Source organism: Accipiter gentilis, chromosome 22, assembly GCF_929443795.1.
Source record: "Accipiter gentilis chromosome 22, bAccGen1.1, whole genome shotgun sequence".
Taxonomy (NCBI): Eukaryota; Metazoa; Chordata; class Aves; order Accipitriformes; family Accipitridae; genus Astur; species Astur gentilis.
Genome location: NC_064901.1, coordinates 4,023,373 through 4,041,492, shown reverse-complemented (window position 1 = coordinate 4,041,492; position 18,120 = coordinate 4,023,373). Strand labels below are relative to the sequence as shown.

Below are 18,120 nucleotides of genomic sequence, written 5' to 3'. Positions count from 1 at the left end.
TGCGTGGACTAGGAATAAACATGAAGAGATTTTTGGAAGCAAAAGAGTACTAAAGCTTACTGGGCTGCTCTCAGTAGAGCTTCTGGAGCAAAAAAATAATGTTGGTTTGGTTTTGCTTGGTTTTTCTATGAATGACAGTTGACTAGTATGCTTTACTTCTGGGTTTCAAGAAACTGGAGTTTCTTCTTGTCACAGTTTAAGCCCAGCCCGCAACAAAGCACCATGAGGCTGCTCGCTCAATCCTTCCACCTGGTGGGATGGGGAGGAGAAAATATAATGAAAGGCTCGTGGATTGAGACAGAGTGGGATCACTCACCAATTGTGGTCACGGGCAAAACAGACTTCGGGGAAAAAACCCCAAAATTTAATTTGTTACCAATCAAATCAGAGCAGGATAATGAGAGATAAAACCAAATCTTAAAACACCTTCCCCCACCCCTCCCTTCTTCCCAGGCTTAACTTTACTCCCAATTTTCTCTACCTCCTCCTGCCAGCGGCGCAGGGAGATGGGGAATGGGGGTCGAGGTCACTTTGTCACACGTCTCTGCTGCTTCTTCCGCCTCAGGGGCAGGACTCCTCACACTCTTCCCCTGCTCCAGCATGGGGACCCTCCCATGGGAGACACTCCTCCATGAAATTATCCAGCGTGGGTTCTTCCCACAGACTGAAGTTCTTCACAAACTGCTGCAGCATGGGTCCTTTCCACGGGCTGCAGTCCTTCAGGCACAGACTGCTCCAGCGTGGGTTTTCCCATGGCGTGACAGCCATCTTCAGGGGCACCCGTCTGCTCCGGCGTGGGGTCCTCCATGGGCTGCAGGTGGGCATCTGCTTCCCCGTTCCCCTCCATGGGCTAGGGGGGCACAGCCTGCTGTCTCACCATGGGCTGCAGGGGCATCCCCTCCTCTGGTGCACCTCCTCCCTTCTTCACTGACCTTGGTGTCAGTGTAGGGTTTTCTCTCACATCCCACTCCCCTCTCTGCTGCAGGTTTCCCTTCTTAAATCTGTTATCCCAGAGGCACTGCCACTGTCGCTGAGGGGCTCGGCCTTGGCCAGAGGCAGGTCCGACTTGGAGCCAGGGAAGCTTCTAGCAGCTTCTCACAGGAGCCACCCCTGCGGTCCCTTCCCCACTATCAAAACCCCACCACACAACCCCAAAACACTTCTGACCGTTGCTCTCAGGAGATATCTGTAGACTCTGATACCTCTGTATTTCTTGTATTTGAATCATGTCTTTAAGCTTTTCTTCAAAACCCATTGCTACTAGAAGTTTGAGGGTGTTTATGAAAAATGTTCTCACATTTCTTCATGTGCCTGGGAGGGTTTATTTTTGGGTGCGTCTTCTACATCTGCTTTTACAACTGGGCCTTACCTAGTTGCCTTTGAGCTCATTAACAGCTAGATTGTAATTATTCTAGCAGAGCCTGCATTGTTTATATTTTAATATCTGTTCCAAACAGCCCTAAGTGTATTACAATTTTGTTACCAAGTAGGTCAGATTAAAACTAGCAGTAGTTTCTGTGAGTAACAACAATTTTCCCGTGATTTTTAACTCTTCCAAATACACGTTTTTTCTCTATTAATTTGAACTTGACTCTAGTGCATTTGGATGCTGTAAAAACTGTAACATTTCTAAATCAGTGCATTTCCTCAGATGTTTTGTGACCAACTTGGAGTTGGTAAAGATGGTTTTGAATTCCCTGAACCCTCTTCTCGACTTTCAAATATTCCTCAGCTGAGGGCATTGTTGCCAGGAGAAGAGGATTGTGGCGGACGGAGTGCATGAAACTAGTCAGTATTATAACTGAAAAAGCTGGACTAAAGCAAGCAGTGAATATACTGGGAAGGATGAAGATCGGGCTAAGGGTAGTAATTCAAGAAAGTGCCTTTGATTCATGTGGAGAAAAGAATAAAATGATGGAGGCAATTGTGAAGGTTTTCTTCTGCAGCCCACAAACTGCATATTGTTGCTCTTCCGTAATTATGGTTTAACTAAGGTTAAGCCATTGGCCTTGAAACACTGAGATTTCAATCATTTACTTGTATTTGCTTATACAGACTTTTTACTTGGATTTTTGGAAATTATGGAAGTCCTCTATGTAATTTAATATGTTGTATAGTTGTACTAATGGCAAAAGGAATCTTGGTTTACTTAATGTGCAAATCAAATAATATTGTTCAGTCATAAAAAGCGTGAATCTTCTTTTCATAGAGACCTTCAATATTGATAATGCATTGTTGTGTCAAGGGCTGCAGTCATCCACATGGAAAAATGTTTCAATAAGGAATCTTGGGATTAAACACAATTTTAAAAATTTAGTCTGCCTTTTAAAGACATACCTCTGGACAAATAAATACAGACTACCAAAGTATGAGCTTCTTTCATTCAGATATCTCTTCCCATGAAGTTTGTTGATAGAAGTTAAACTTAAAAATTCAGTTCTGCTTCACAGCTCAAGCCATTAGCTAACCTACTGACGGGGACTTGTTTCTGCCTTTTAGAGGTCAAGGAAGCCGTACTGTTCTTGATCCAGAGCTGAAAGCCTCCCTGTAAACATGCCTTGATGTCTTCTGATTGGATTTGTGCGCCCTGGCTTGCATAACCATACAGCTTGTATCCCAACATTATTAGCCAAAAGAAGTATAGGGACTTACATAATCATTACACGATTATTTTTCAGTAACTGTACTGTAAATATGTAATTCTCTCTACTCCTAATGACTCTTAATCCCTTTGTTCCTATTGGCTCCTGGGCTCAGATTTTGCCATGGCCTGCGTGCCCTGGCCACTGATAAAACTTGAAAAAATGGTTACTTTCAAGGTTCACCTGCTTTGCCTCCAAATGCTAAATACCTGCTCCCCAGTGTAGGCAGGGGCACCACATCATGGTGCACTGTTTTGTGGGAGCTTGGGCAGTGCTTCTGCCTGCGTGCCTTCTGGGAAGGTTCTGTTCACTTCCAGAAACCTTTCATACCTGACTGCGTGCATATATTCAGTGCAGACCTCTCCACCTAGCTTTTTCACGTGTTTTATGCTCAAGAGTTCTTGAGCAAACAGTTTTGATCTCATTTCTCCACGTTGCTTGATAAAGAAGATTCCTCTTTGAGATGCTGTGGTGAGAAAACCTAAATCATCGAGAACTCTTGGTCTGCTGCAGGGGTTGGGAAGCCAGGAAGAGATTATTTTCCTTTTGGTACAAGCAGGTAGAAAATAAACTTTTAGAGTGCTTCTTGTTAAAACATGCCCCATTTCTCTCCTGTTATTTGCCTCCAACATCTGGGATTTGGTGGTCAAAGCTCTCCCAAGCTGTAGCTGTTCCAGTGGTAACTTAGGCTAGTGAAGTCCCTTTCAGGTATACTTGGAAATATCCTCAACTTTGATGTAACATTGCCTTTCATACTGCTTTTAATATTAGAAGCATAACTTGAATTTATTTCTTTAAGCCTTATAAAATACTTGAACGTAGTTTTCCTGTGTTTAATTAGCTTCATGAGTCAGCGCTTGGTCTTAGGTCTTGACATTTTTGGCGTGTGAAATTTTTTTGTGTATTTGACCTTGGCTTTATTCCAGAATAAATATTTTAAGCTGCTAGTTGTATGTGGGTTTTTTGTCTTCTGTCTGAGACTAGGGGGCAGACATAAGCAGCACTGAGAGAAGTGAACTGTATAAACCACAATTAGAATTGCAGTGCACAGGTGTCTGAAGATCTTATACAATTGCCAAGCTATTTGTTTCTCAAATGAGAGGGGCTTTGGGAGTGTATTTTGGAGAATAAAAGGAGCAGAAGGCCTTCCATTTGGATGTTAGGGTTGTGGTTTTGGTTTGGGTTTTTGGGGGTTTTTTTGTTTGTTTTTTTTTCCCAAATCCTAGTTTAAATTCTTCCAGACTTGATTCATTTGATATCTTTACAGAACCAGCATAATGAATGGTTGAAAGTGATCTACTGCGGCTGGTGATGGAATTTATAACTGCCTTCAGATAGGAATCAGCGTTGAAGAATAAAAATTTCTTGTATGCTAGCTTATCTTTGAGCATCAAGTTGGGTCCTGTGGTTTAAAAATCTGAATGCCAACATTCAAAGTAAGAATTGTAATGATATTAAAGGAGAATGGCTTTAGCATCAGGGTTAAGGGTGAGTTCTGTTGCAGATACTTGAGAATCTTTTGGGGAAGGTAGGCATGTTAGATCTCTGTGCTAGTCATATACGAAACATTATTGCAATGAAAAAATAGTGAAGTGAATAAATAGCAGCTCACAGTACAAGATGCTCAATGTATCTACAGTCCCAGTGTTCACTGTATTTTGCAATTTAATGCACAATAATTTTTTAGTTCTGTATTTCTGTATGCTCCACTGTGTCAGATCTGTATTCTTGGGATGTGAGGTTCCATTAAAAAATAAATAATAATCGCAGCCCCCGCTCCCCCGCCGTACACTCATTTTCTATAATATGGTAATGATATCACCGTAGCAGTAATTACGGGTCATCTTCATTTCTTTCATCTCTGCTGGTTCTGATGGCTTCATTCCTTTGACGGAGAAGATTTGGCTCTGGGTGCTGTGATTATTTTGTTAAGCATTATTCGAATAGACAGGAGTGAGAGAAATTAATCAATCCAAATGCAATTAGCATCATGTTTAACCCAGTGATGGACGTCTCAAGGTGAAACAGCCAGGGGAGTTTCAGACATTATTATTCAATCCAGTGGCTCTTATCTAAATTATAATCAAGAGAGGTTTTTATTGGCTTCGCAGAGAGAAGATGTAACTCTTTCCCTGCTTTGGGGGTCAAAAGGATCAGGTCTTTGGCCCCACAGGATGTTGGCTGCAGGCAGCTCCTAGAAGTGGGAAGTACTGTAGGAGTTTCCTTTAATATGGGGATCACTCAGGAGAAAATATCTGCACATCTTAATATGTGACCTGGAACATAAGTTTAGTAGCTCCCTGGGCTTTGGCAGGGATGTCATTGCCCCTTGCTTTGACTGTTTTCATTGACTGGCTTTGTCCATCTGTATGTGAATAAATACTGTTTGTAGTTTTTGCATTTGAAGCTCTGTGAACATCATTGTTTGCAATTTAGTGCAAACAGAATGGTATTGCCTTATAAGGTAGGGAAGTCTGATTAGGAGAACAAGGTAAATTATTCTGCAGAGAAGGAATCTGATTGTTTTTTAGAGCTGATACAGTTTTAGTATTTACTGATAGCAACAATGACATTTTTGAGGATATCTTAATCTGCAGCAGATCTCTTATCACCAGTCTGGATAATCCTAGGATCTCTGAGATCTCTTATCAGGTATACAATAAAACACCACTAGTATGGGTGGAGAAAAACAAGGTGGAAAGAGGTCACATGAGGATTTCATGATTCAGGAACGCATTAGGTATTTGATTCCTATTCTGAAGGCTCTAGCTAACACTCACTAAACTGTTTCAGTGGTTTAAAAGTTTATCAGCCTCAGCTATTTACCACTTCTCTGTCAGAGATTACTGTTTTCATAGCATACTGGGAGGAGCGGTCCACGTGCCTCACCTGCTCTGATTCACAGCCTGGCTTTGTGCAAGCCTCCACCTTCTTTGGCATTTCAAAACAAGTCATGCCAGACTGAACTACAGCTGAAGTAAGGGCAGATTCTGCTGTCTCATTCACCAAAGGAAGGACAGTGATGCTTTGTACCAAAGGTGGTGGTAATATTTTAAAATGCTGCAGCAAGACTTGACAGAGCTCATCTTTCAGAGCCTGAATTCTAGCATGGTTGCTGACTCCTTTAGTATACATCTGTACATCACTCCTTACTGAGGCTGTGACCCCATCTGTAAGATGGGAATTAAATCACTGTATGTCTCAAGAATATTGTGAATCTTGATAAACTTTGCAAGTGCTTTGATATTGATTATTGAAAGATGCCACAGTAATGCAAGCTTATTCCACCTGGAGGTTTATGCTGATTCTGTCTTCTTACCTGAAAAATGTCTTTCAGGAGTGCTAGATGATTACACTGGTTTTCAGTGTAAATGTAACAGTTCCTGAAGCACAGGTCTGAGTATCTGCACATGCCAGTTCTACCTTCGCTAAAGGTGACTGACACTGCTTTTGCTAACCACTGCTCTCCTGACATGGCAGTTCCAGCTCTTCATGACATTGGGCTTGGTGTAGCTTTCCCTGATAAGTATTTGTCGAAGGCCCACAGTCATCAAGTAGCAGTTCATTTGACAATTACATTAAGGAAGTATGTAGTTAGCAGAGTAATTGGAGCTCTTTTTATGAAGGAAGAGGAGTGAGCTGGTGCCAGCAAGCATCCAGGTGGTGGTAGGCTTTTGGGGGTCTGGTCTCAAGATAGAAAGTGGTCCATACAGATATCTCTCTCTGATAGAAGTTCAGATTATGTTGGCTGGGTAGTAATATTCTGTTGGTCTTGCCTGACATAAGCCTCTTTTTTCTTTGAGGGCTGTTTAGTAATAATGTCAATCTTAAATATTTTTGCTGGCTTTAGATTGCCTTTTTGCCTTCACTCCCCCCACCCCTGTGACTGATTTTTTTTTTTATTCCCCTTCCAAATACAATACTAGTTGACCCCAGCCAAAAGATGTGGCTTTGCCATTGGCTTTCACAAGTCCGCTCAAACAAGACTCCCACAGTTGTGCACAGGCAGATTCCTCTAGGTCTTTTTTAAGTCCTACCAACTAAGAAAAAGAATGGTTGTGTCTTCTTATCCTAACATTGTGTCTCAGGACAAAAGAAGTAATTTCTGATGCAACAGACCCTTGTGATAGAGGGGTTAAAAACCAGAGTAGTGTTCTGCTGTCTCTCTGCAATTCATGTTCTTTGCCCTGAACTGGTAATTTCCACTGATAGTTCATCAGAAATAAACCCTTTTAGTTTTGTTTTCTGTGGAGTCCTAAGACACAGCAGTAGCTTGAGAGTGCATGATTAGTACTTTAAAGGAATCCTTCCATGTTGAAAAACAAGTTCTTTAGTTACCATAAATACAACTGAATGGGAGGAATAACTGATAAGCTAACAAAGTATGACAGTGCCTAAAAGAACCTTTTTGTAGTCAAGAATGTAGCATTGAAAGTGTGATACTACAAGACGTTTCAGGGCTAAAAACATGTTATGTTCACAGGGCATTAATTGTATTTCCAGGTTTTTTAAGTAGCAAGGCCTTCAGATTTCAACATGGCTACAATTTTCAGGTCAGAGGAAGAGCACAATCAAATTTGCCCTGTAAATTGTACATCTGGGGGAGAGGCAGAGAAGTGCTTCTTTAGCAGGTGACTTCATTTTAAAATATTTGTGATCTGAAGATGCTCACAGGCTTTGTTTTGAGAGTTTTAGGTAAGCCCAGAAGTAGTAAGCAGCAGAAGGTATGATGATCATGATAAATGTATGATAAATACAGTTTGTCACGTACATCTTTTACATAGACTTTATTACCAAGTGTGTTGCACTTTTGCATTTAAGTGTATATTACGTTAAGAAAGCGTGTACATATGTATGTTGCTTATATAAGTGTAAATCACTGTTTTCGTTGCTGATTTTATAGCAGTAAATCCTTCCATTATTTCCTGGCTATCCAGACCTTATGACACAGTATGTCCTGTGCTGTCCTATGTGTGAGAAGGGTTTTTATGGGGAGCAATCAGGCTGGATCCCAATCTCCAGGGCAGTGGTTTTTTCTAATTAAATTGTCACCGGAAGGACTATCCAGAACAGCAGTTTTCATTTTCAATCGAGGAAAAAACATTATGAGTCTTTGTCATTTGATTAAAAGTTACTTAACCTTTAAATTGCTACAGATGTAAAGATAGCTCTGAGTTTCCAATGTAATCGCCTCCAAGTTAAAATCAGGAAAATCTTTGTGTAATGAAACCCATATGTCATAGTGAAAGGATGCAAAGCACTGGCAGAGTGGGCTGCTCTAGCAGGAGATTCTGCACCCAATCTTGTTAACCAGGACTGCTTTTGGTAATCCCTCATCTCCTCACTTGTAGGAAATCAATCTGTACTACTGAATCTTTTCAACCAGCAACCACAAAATTTACTGTGGAGAGGCAGCTTGGGGACAATCGTAGTAGGAAAGGAGCCCCAGGCAACAAGGCTAAATGCGGGATTGAGGGATTGAAGTTCTAAAGAGGAGATTATATTAAACCTTATTCTACTCCCCTATCAAGTAGAAATGTCTCCTTCTTTCAGCCCCAGCCTTTCCTACCCAATACCTGTTCTTGAGATCTGCTTGGCAGATTTTGCCAGGCAGGAAACTTAGTTCATTCAGTACAGCATTCTCTGTTAATTATAACAGCCTGATACCATTTTTCAATACATTTCTCTGAAAGAGTCTATTCAAGAACTCAACTTCCATTGTAACCAGTGCTGTTAACATCTTAAAGTGTTTTTTCTATGGTCTTCAGTATCCTCTTCCTCCTCTCTAGTAGGTGAGGTTAATTTGTATCCAAGCTATTGTGATCATATCCATTGTTGATTTTTCTATTGTAGTAGAAGCACAGCGTAGGCAAGGTTGTAAATCGTCACTTGACATGGAGATTCATATTTCTCTTTCATACTGCACAGCCTCTGTAGTGTCTGCTTGCTGGTACAATGCAAACCTGCACTCAAGCCGTCTCTTCACTTGAAGACCGTGGTTTAAGCAACCATTTGAAAGAAAAAATCCCCAAGGTTTTCACTAGAGTTTTGTCCAACCTTTTAATTAAAAAATCCACCTCTATCTACTACGCAACTGGCTTCTGCTGGTCCCTTGGGTGGTTGCTTAAGGCAGGTTTTACGATCTCTCTTAGACTGCAATCATATTTAGAATGTGGGTGATGATTTCTTCGTTCACAAGCTCTTCCCTCACTCCAGCAAGATCCAAAAGGCCCCATTGGAAATGATATTCCCATTATTAAGAATTCATTTATCAGAAGCAATACTGGGTAGAGGAGTCAGTTTAATATGAGAGGCTTTTCTGTGCAAAACCCAAGCTCAAATCATACTCCAGTGCAGATTAAAGAGGAACAAAGGGGAAGGAGTAGCCAAGACGTTTGAACGCAGTACCATGTAATATATATTTGGCCTGTGTTTACCAGGAATACATTGAACTGTGGTTCTTGGGCAGATAAGAGAAGCAGCTGAAGCAAGGGAAACAAGATTGTTATGTTTGTGGAAACTTGCCCTTAGTTTGGCTGTCATTTTTTTGTGATATGAGGATGTTATTTCCTGGCCATTTTCATACATTTACAAAGATGTGAGGTCCTTTTTTTTCAGTTTGGCATGATATCTTTAAATATAAACCTGATGCAAGCCTGAGTATGTGAGGAGAAGAGGAATACAGAATAGCAGAAGGCTGTCTCCTGCTCCTAATGGGATTTTGTAGCAGCATGTGCGAGTTTGTTTCAGAAGTCAGAAATGAACAGATGTTGGTATAAATTACCTCTGTGTCTGATGTCTTGCAAATTAAAAGCGCGGTTGGCATCACTAAACAATTTCACCAGGTTGGGGGGGGAAGCGGGCGGTGATTATTGTAGCAGGTCGGTAAGAATCTTTAAGCTGCAGCAGAACAGGATAGCAAGGATAAAGGAATGAAGAATAAAATGAGAGGTCTGTGAATTAATCAGAAATGTTAACATCTCCGATGACAAGTGAACAGGAGGGCACGTGCTCTGGAGCAACCCCCAACCCACAGTAATTTCACTCAGCGCACAGAAGGAGTCTATGCTCTCTGCGTGATTTATAGGGTGCAGCCCTCTTTGGGGGAACAGAATTGTCATGCATTCGTATATCTCCTATATGGGACTCCGGAAAACTTTCCACTCTATCAACTACAGTTTGGCTTTGTGCTTTCTCCGTTAAGAGCATTTTAAAACCATGCACTGTTGATGGTGCAAGGCAGGGAAGTGTCAAACAACTGGTGCTGAAAATGTATTCCTAGCTGAAATTTTTAAAAACTTGCATTTTTATTGAATCGTGTTCTTTGTGCATAACAACTTACTTCTGGACAAAATAACAATCCACTCTGCCCTTCTGCAGCACCTTCTATTTGTGTTCAAATAGCACTTAAAAGATATAAGCTATCTTGCGGATGGGAAAGTAGAGTACAAACCAGTACTTTTGTGGTAGTTCATGCTGTGAATCAGAAGGAGAGTTGGGAATGGATCCCAGATGATATAACTCACAGCTGCAGGCATGAACCAAGAGAATAATGCAGTGATCTGCTTGAATCTGCAGCCAGTCTGAGGCATGTTCCACTCACAGCAGTGGACTTTGCAGCCTATGAATATCAGACAGTTCATAACACCACTAATTGTTTTACAGGGATCTTGTTGATGACAGTACCTTGTGGTACAATTTTGGGTAGACAAATTAAAATGTTATAATATAAAGAAGAGGCTTTAAGGCACAAATTCTAACCTTTAGGTAAGGAATAACAAAATGTCTTTAACTGAGGGTGCGTACTGAGTATTTTAAGCTGAACATTTTTATTACATTTTAGTTCTATTCTAACAGATATTCAGTAATACCAAAGGAAAACCCAACATCAGCAACAAGCCCACCTCAAGTTTTTATGCTAATTTTCATTTCTGTTACTCCTCTCAGTAGAGAGGTCAGCAATTGAATGGATAAAACAGAAAATGAATTCCCGATCTCCTTCCAGAATCTCTCTAGGCTAGCTGTGGGAAACATACATGCTTTCATCAATCCTGTGAATAAAAACCTCCATGTTTTGATGCCTGCCAGTCCAGCACAAAGCTTACACCTTTATTTAAAAGAAATGAAGGGAAGCACTGGTGGGAAGGTTGTCATTCTCCAGGACTCAATCGCTAATCGTGTTGTCTTTGATGCATTGTATTGTTATTGCAAGACAAAGATAGTATTAGGGTTGCTCTGCCAGTTTGTGAGCTTATGGGCTCACAAGTCAGAAATGTCTTGTGCAGAAAAGTGGCTGTGTAAACCCTGCTGTAATACAGCTACCAGAGATTGATGGTGCCAAGAGTGAGAGAGAGACATATAAACCTTGCCTTGCTGTATTAAACATCGAAGGACTGACAATGCAGAGAGAGAGAGAAGACCAAAGCTCTATAAACTTTACTTTATTACACCATCCATAGATGAACTGCATTGAAGGAATATAAACCCCATTATATTACAGCATCCAGGGACTGACACTGCTGAGAGAGAGAAAATGCTGTCTAATTTCTGTTGAAGATCATAGCATCCAGGGACCAATAATCCTGAAATGGAGAAAGAGAGAGTTCCATAATCTGTGACGGATTATAACATTCCAGAACAATTGCTCTGAGATAGAGTGATGGAGATCTGGATTACACCATTTGGAGATGGATAGTACAGAGAAAAGGAGATGCTGCAAGAGCATAACGCACTAGGAATAGAAAGCATAGATTGTATGTAATGAGACAGCCTGTGGGAATTATTGCTGAGTTTAGAAGATTCCAGGCCCTGCCTGCATTTCTAGGATATCAGGAATTCAAGCTGAAATGCAGTTTTATTTATTTTCCACTTAAAAAAATAAATTAAATAAGCCTTACTCACTGTTGGTATAAGAACAAAACTAAATTAATTTCTTATCCTATGCTTAAAATCTGTAAATTATACAATTGTTTGGGTTTGGCTTTTTAAAAAATATTAATCTCTTTTTTCTCCCTTGTGATTTCAGCTAGAGAAATGACTCGAGGGAAATTCCTGAACATCCTAGAGAAACCCAAAAAGTAGCTGCCACATCTGGAGTTTGGACAAAAATACCCCAACTAGATCATTTTATGTACTGCGGATCCAGATGAACCCCAGAACTTCTAAGAAGTACAAAGCTCTTGTTCTCGACCTTCAGAAGCAAACATCTCTTTTTGCTTCCACAGCGCATCTCTTCACTGGGGAGACATACTGCATACACAGGTCATAAGGATTGCAATTGGTTCTGTTGGAATTTGGACTTCATCGGACCATAAGGTGTCCAACAGGAGGACTCAGCCCTGACGTGCTGTGACAAAGTTACCTGTTTTAATCAGCTACTCAAAAGTGAACAACCATAGTGTCCTTATTCGGTTGCTCTCAGTGGCAGCACGAGTTTGCAGTACACAGCAAATCTGACACTGGCCAGTGCGCATGATGAGGCTTTGACTTTTTTGTGTGTCTTTTGTCTTAGAAGCATTGATTTCCTATGTGCAACTCATGTGCTAAAAGATTTGAGCAGAGTTTGGAGTGCGGATTGACCAATAGCACTGGTTCAGCAGGAGCATATGCTTTTAGCGTAGAAGCTGAGTGCAGTCTGTGCATTAGATTCCAGTTACTCACTGCCTTCAGAGAAGAATGTCTGGTACTCCGTGGAGGACCTCCAGACCTTTGGCGTACCAGGAGCTTCATCTCACTCTGAACGGTTCTTTAGTGAAATTGAGACTGGCAGACCATAGGGAGTAGGAGGTGTTACTGTATCATGAAGGAAAATATCCCTACAGAAACTTCGGCCAGTACACAAAGAAGCAGCTTTGTCAGTCCACTGCAATTCTCTGCTTCTTACAGAGCTAGAAACCGAAGAAAGTTATCAAGTTGAAAAGTGGTAATATTTTCAGTTAGCACCCCAAGAAGGGGCAACAGGTTGTTAGCCACGTTGTGAGGATGGTATGCTTTTACAAAATCTTAACATTTCTGAAAATAACATTTTGTGGTATTTTTAATTACTTACAAAACCAGCAACCTCAAAATTTTCTTCCCCTACAAAACCAGAATTTTTAAGACAGAATTTTGTGTGACCTGGTCTCTTTCAGCACAGTTTTGGGCTCTATTCATCTTACAGTTTAATGCCTTTTCCTTCTGTTAATGCACTTCTGCATGTTCACCCTTGAGAAGAGGTAAGAAGCATGTTCAGACTTCTTATTTTATTTAGAGAATATTTTTTTTCATTTCATCCTCTTTTCTTTTCCTAGAAAACAACATTTTAAGCATCAGTAAATATGTTCTTTTTAGGGTACAACATAATATTGAAACATTGTTTGAAGGGCAGGGTTGTTTTCTCTATTTAGAAATGGTTTTTTTAGCATGCAGGCTTTTCAAAACTTGATGTTTCCCAGGCTGAAGTCACATGTGAGAGGAGAAATTACTTGGAAATAGTACATGTAACAGGCTGTCCCTAGAGCGTTGTCTTTTTCTGTCTTTGCAGAGAGAGGAGACTCTTTTTAGGTGCATGTGCAATACAGGAGGAGATCTTTTAATCAAATAGACTTATCTGAATTTTTACTAAAATGCTGGTGGCCTTTTGGTTTGCAGTCTGTGGTCTTGGTTATTACCAGTCAGAACTAGGCTTGTTTTGGACAGCTCCTGTTAACTAAGCTTAAGCAGTTAAATCCCACATCCCGGAAAGACCCTGCACAAATACTGAATATTTAGGAATGTCAGGAGTCTGATCTTAAACTTAATGGATTTATTTCTGTACTTCACAGTTTATGCAGGGCTGAGCTTAACAGGAACTCCATCCCTTGAGAATATGAGAGTTAAGACAGATGAATGTGAAGAGAAGCTGAAAGCGATAATTCAGAGACTGAGAAAAAACCTGCTGGTACAAACTGATGTTGATGTAGCTTGAGGTATTATATTACACATTTTGAATGCAACTTTAAGTTTGTATACTATATATATAATATATATACACATATATGACATAATGGGATACTTCGTCTGTATCACCAATACAAGTTTGTGCATTTTATAGAGGTTTGTTGGCCCAACACATTAAGGAATTGAGATCTGAAAGGAGGAATATAGGAGAAGATATGAAAGCCTGGCATGGAAGTATATGTATATTTTCTGTTATGTTCAGTAAGGAATTTCGAACTTTAGGTAGTTTTTAGTAACATATGTGTTAAAAAAAACAACCAAACAAAACCCCCCTTTTACCTTATGCAATACTTATCTTCTATAGGGCAGTCAGTAATGTATGCTTTAGAGTTGTGATATTTATTGGCTTTGTACTTGTCATCTGTAGAGATGAGTCAGTGATGTATTTTTTTATTGGTAATATTTATATGTACTTTTGTGTTAGCCAGAGAATTGTAATCTGTCTGCTACTGCTTTGTGGTTTGATAATAAACAAATGCAAAGTTCAGAGATTCGTCTGGGTTTCCAAAATAGCCCTCTGAGATGCAAAAGCTTTTACTTAGCCACCTAGGCAATACTCTTCCTCAGGCTCTTCTTCACACTTCTGCATGCCACCACAGGGTTTGGCCTAGGGCTGCTCCATTCCCATCAGTAAATAAATATTTGGCAATATCCAAATGGTACTAAAGGTTTTCACACCCTTTTGAACCCATTATTTTTCCTTCAGTGATGTCCTTCCTGACATCCCGGCAGTATCTTATCTATACAAGAAAATCCGGGTGACTTTTTGTTACTAATAACCTTCTGTATTTTGAAACAACAAAAAAGTTTTGATAAATTAAAGATGGGAATGAAGAATATAAGAAAATCAAGATTTGGTAATATCAATTAAGCTAATGCATTGTTTTATAAAGTGTTTTCATGTGTTGGTATGTTAAATGTTACTGTGAGGTTCTTGGAAATAAACCGAATATGTATTTAGTTCCTTTTAAATGCCAGTGTTAGATATATTCAGTTGTAAAGGCTATTCACTTCAGTCTTGGAGTGTCAAATGCTTTGTTGTTTAATCCAGAGAAAAAAAATCCTTGTTTGTTATGCTAATGATTATCAAAATAAAAGTCTAGTAGCACTGGCAATTGAAGAGTATAATATTCCATTTAAGTCAGTGTTTTGCCATTATGAAATTAACAATGTTGGACCAATGCTATAACCCACACTTCTCAACTTTGCTTTGTATTTCCCTCAACAAGTCATCTAGAAGTAACAGATTAGTGAAAATTGACTAATGCAACTTGGAGGTAATGTTTGAACCTTATTGTGGTTTATTTTACTGATTTTTATGTTACATAATAATGTAAAGTGCTATTACAAGTCAAATCACAAGCCCATCTTATCTGTAATCTTCTCTTTGATTATAAACAGTTGTAGAAGGATAGGGAAGGATATAAACAAAAGGCTTACACAGAGTGATTTTGCTTTAGGGTAACTTACACAGCATTCAGCAATCTGTTTTAGTTGAATCTCGTCCACAGCAGACCTTACCCTCCATAAATTTGTCTTTGTCCTAATCTGTCTGTACTTCTGGCCTCTAAAATGCCCCTGGACAGCGAGTTCCATAATTCAGTTATGCAAAGAAAAGTTTTAAAAAAAAAAAAAAAAAAAAAGGCGAGGGTGGGGTGGGGCTGGGTGGAAGTCATTGTTTGTTTTAAACCTGCTTATAATTCCATTTCGAACCTTTAATTTCTTTTATTGTCAGAAACAGTTGTTTGGGGCTTTTTGTTCTTTGATGTCTGTGCACTACTCATGATTTTTCAGCTCCTGCTATGTTTTTGGTTCCATGGTTATGTTCACCTTCCTTATGTTCGCAATGTTCAATTGTCTGTCGTCTATTACAGCCCAAGATGGCATAATCAAAATTGCAGAGCATTCAGAGTGCAAGCATACTGTGGAGGCGTGTAAGTCTTAATTACAGCTTGCATTTTGTTCCTCTGCTATTTTCTCCCACATCATCATGGGCTAAATCCTGTTTTGAGTATCTCTAAGAACAGGATCATCACTTATATTTGCGGTCTGTGCATGCATCTCATCCACTTCATCTTCACCCACAGTAACTTGTCTTAGGCAAACAACACTTTTTCCAAATCATGACGACAGTCATGCCAACCATTTCATGTTGAGGAATTGATACTGGGTAATTCCATCGTCAGCCTATGCAGTACGTAAAAAAGATAAAGTAGGTCTTTGTCATACGGTCTGAAATTCTGGACTCCTACCACAAGTTCAGTAACATTGCATAAACATTTCTGTAATACTTCTGAACTGATACCAATTTTTTGACATACGCAATCAAAGAATAAGACAACTTGAAAATTACTGTTGCAGAAAATCCACAGACTGTTACATATGCTCTCCTAAAGTGGGCAGTGATTGAAAACACCAGAGATATCATCTTGATAGACATTTCAGGCATCCTCACATTTACTCTGAATTCCTCCTAAGGAAGAACCCCAGGCAACAAGGGTACTCGTAGTGCGGAAATGCATCACATCTTTGAGTGAACTATCTGAACATGGCATGCAGGCTTAATATAACATGAAAATAACCCTCACTTCTTAGTGTTGTACCCCCATTTTCATATGCCATTCTGTACTGACACTTAATGACTTTTTTGAAAGTCATTAAATAATCAGCCCTTAGTAGAAAGGATAATTCATTGAAAGACAATTTTCCAGGAGGTCCTCTCTGTATCTTCAGCCCAGCAAAATCACAGTTGGACAAAAACTTCCCATGGACCAACAAACTCTGAACTGAATGAAAGTGATTAGAACAAGAAATGCAATGTTGTAAACAGATTCCTGTAATCACTATAGTAAAAACTTCCCACCACAGAAATATCAAAACCCGCGGTTCCTACTTCCCAGCATATACATCAGCCAGTGTGCCGCATACTTTCAAAAGTATTGTGTGTGGTGCCAAATATGCATTGCCCTGATAAGAGATGAACCTTGGTATTTTTAAAAGGCAAGAAAAGAAAAAAAAAAAAAAAAGAAATACAGGAGAGAAAAAGAAAATCAAGGAAAAGGAAAGGGAAAAGGAAACAAAAAAGACTGGATCCTTTTGGTTTTATGTAATACTGTGATTCTTGGAATCAAAGCTATTCTAGAGATGTGTTATCTCTGCAAGCCAATCCTTACATCAGTGCTTTGAGCTTCTTTCAGGAGGACGTGAAATGCAAAATCCTGAAGTCAATTGTGGCCAATCATTTGAAGTCTGCATAAAGATACTTAAAAAGCTCAAGTGGCCAGAGAATTATGTACTGACCCAGTTTCTATAGAGTGCAATTCACATTCCGCATAGAATATGTGCAATAATGCCATTTTTATTTAGATTGTGCAAGATTTTAAGCATGGTAGGATCTCTTCACATTTTGACTTTATCATCCACTGAAATTGCCGATTTTTAGACTTGACCTTTTCCGTCATGTCCCTTTGAGCAGGATGACTGACTCCAGGCAGCTGATGCGTGTACAGAACAGGCGTTTTCTTGTTGGGTTTGTGTGGTTGACCTCTGGCCTGCCTGCTGATTCCTATAATACAGATCAGTGACCAGTGAAGCCAGAATGCTCCCTGCCTGTCTCTGTTATAGACACCTCAGTAAGGAACAGAAAAGAGGAAGAGGGCTGAGCTTGAAAGCCCTTACTTAATTGCTAGTTGAAAAAATGGGTAATAAGAATGACCTTGCACCTTATTTATTGACCAGATCTCTGGGGGGACAAAGTACTTGACTTGGTTCTGTATCACTTGAAAGGCTGGCTCTGTGGCCAATAGCTGATGAGTAGGCGTAATAATATAGGGTAATTAAATTTTGTGTTTGCAGACACTTGGATGCCAGGGAGGATTCCCCTCCCCAAAATACCGGGCACATCTAACAACTTTCCTCGTAATCACAGAATTTTAAAGCTAATTCTGAAGTATCAGAAATTTGCCATTGGCCATCTTCCACTTTCTACAATAGCCCAAAACACAGCAGGTTGTGTACGAAAAGACAGGAAGAGGGCCCACCAGCTACATGAGAATGAGGGACAGGACACCAGCAAAGTGACCCAAGTGGGCACGGACACTCAGGCTGCCTGGTTCTGTGGCCGTTCTTTTGTTTTCCTTTCCCTATGTTAAAGTAACTTAGTAGTTCTAGCTAGTTTTAATTTATTTATTCATATGTATGTATATTGTTTATCTTAATTTGCCTTTCAGGGTAATCACCCGCGCCTGTCTTTCTCTTGTACTCTACGTGGATCAGTTTGTCACCCTGTCTTAGGCTTCTCCCCCTGCTTAGTGCGCTGAAGCCCAATAGCGCATGTACAATGGGGACAAATCACTTCTGCTGGTGAGGCTCCTTGCCGGAGGGATCAGGGTGAGCCCTGATTTGCAGGAGAGATTGGTTTGTAATCAGCTGCACAGGAGGCAAAGAGATCTGCAGGCCCTGACTATCCTTAACGGGATCAGCTGAGATATTTTGCTCACAA

At 40.0% G+C, this 18,120-nt stretch overlaps 1 protein-coding gene across 1 annotated transcript in view; it reads left to right on the top strand.

The window, feature by feature from the left end:
• Positions 1–14,981, top strand: part of LIN52 (lin-52 DREAM MuvB core complex component) — a 48,137-nt gene extending 33,156 nt beyond the window's left edge. Inside the window, exon 6 of the mRNA XM_049825645.1 lies at positions 11,668–14,981. Within this exon, the coding sequence (XP_049681602.1) occupies positions 11,668–11,723 (56 nt within the window). The 3' untranslated portion in view covers positions 11,724–14,981. The remainder of the gene's footprint in view (positions 1–11,667) is intronic.
• The last annotated feature ends 3,139 nt before the right edge of the window (positions 14,982–18,120 follow it).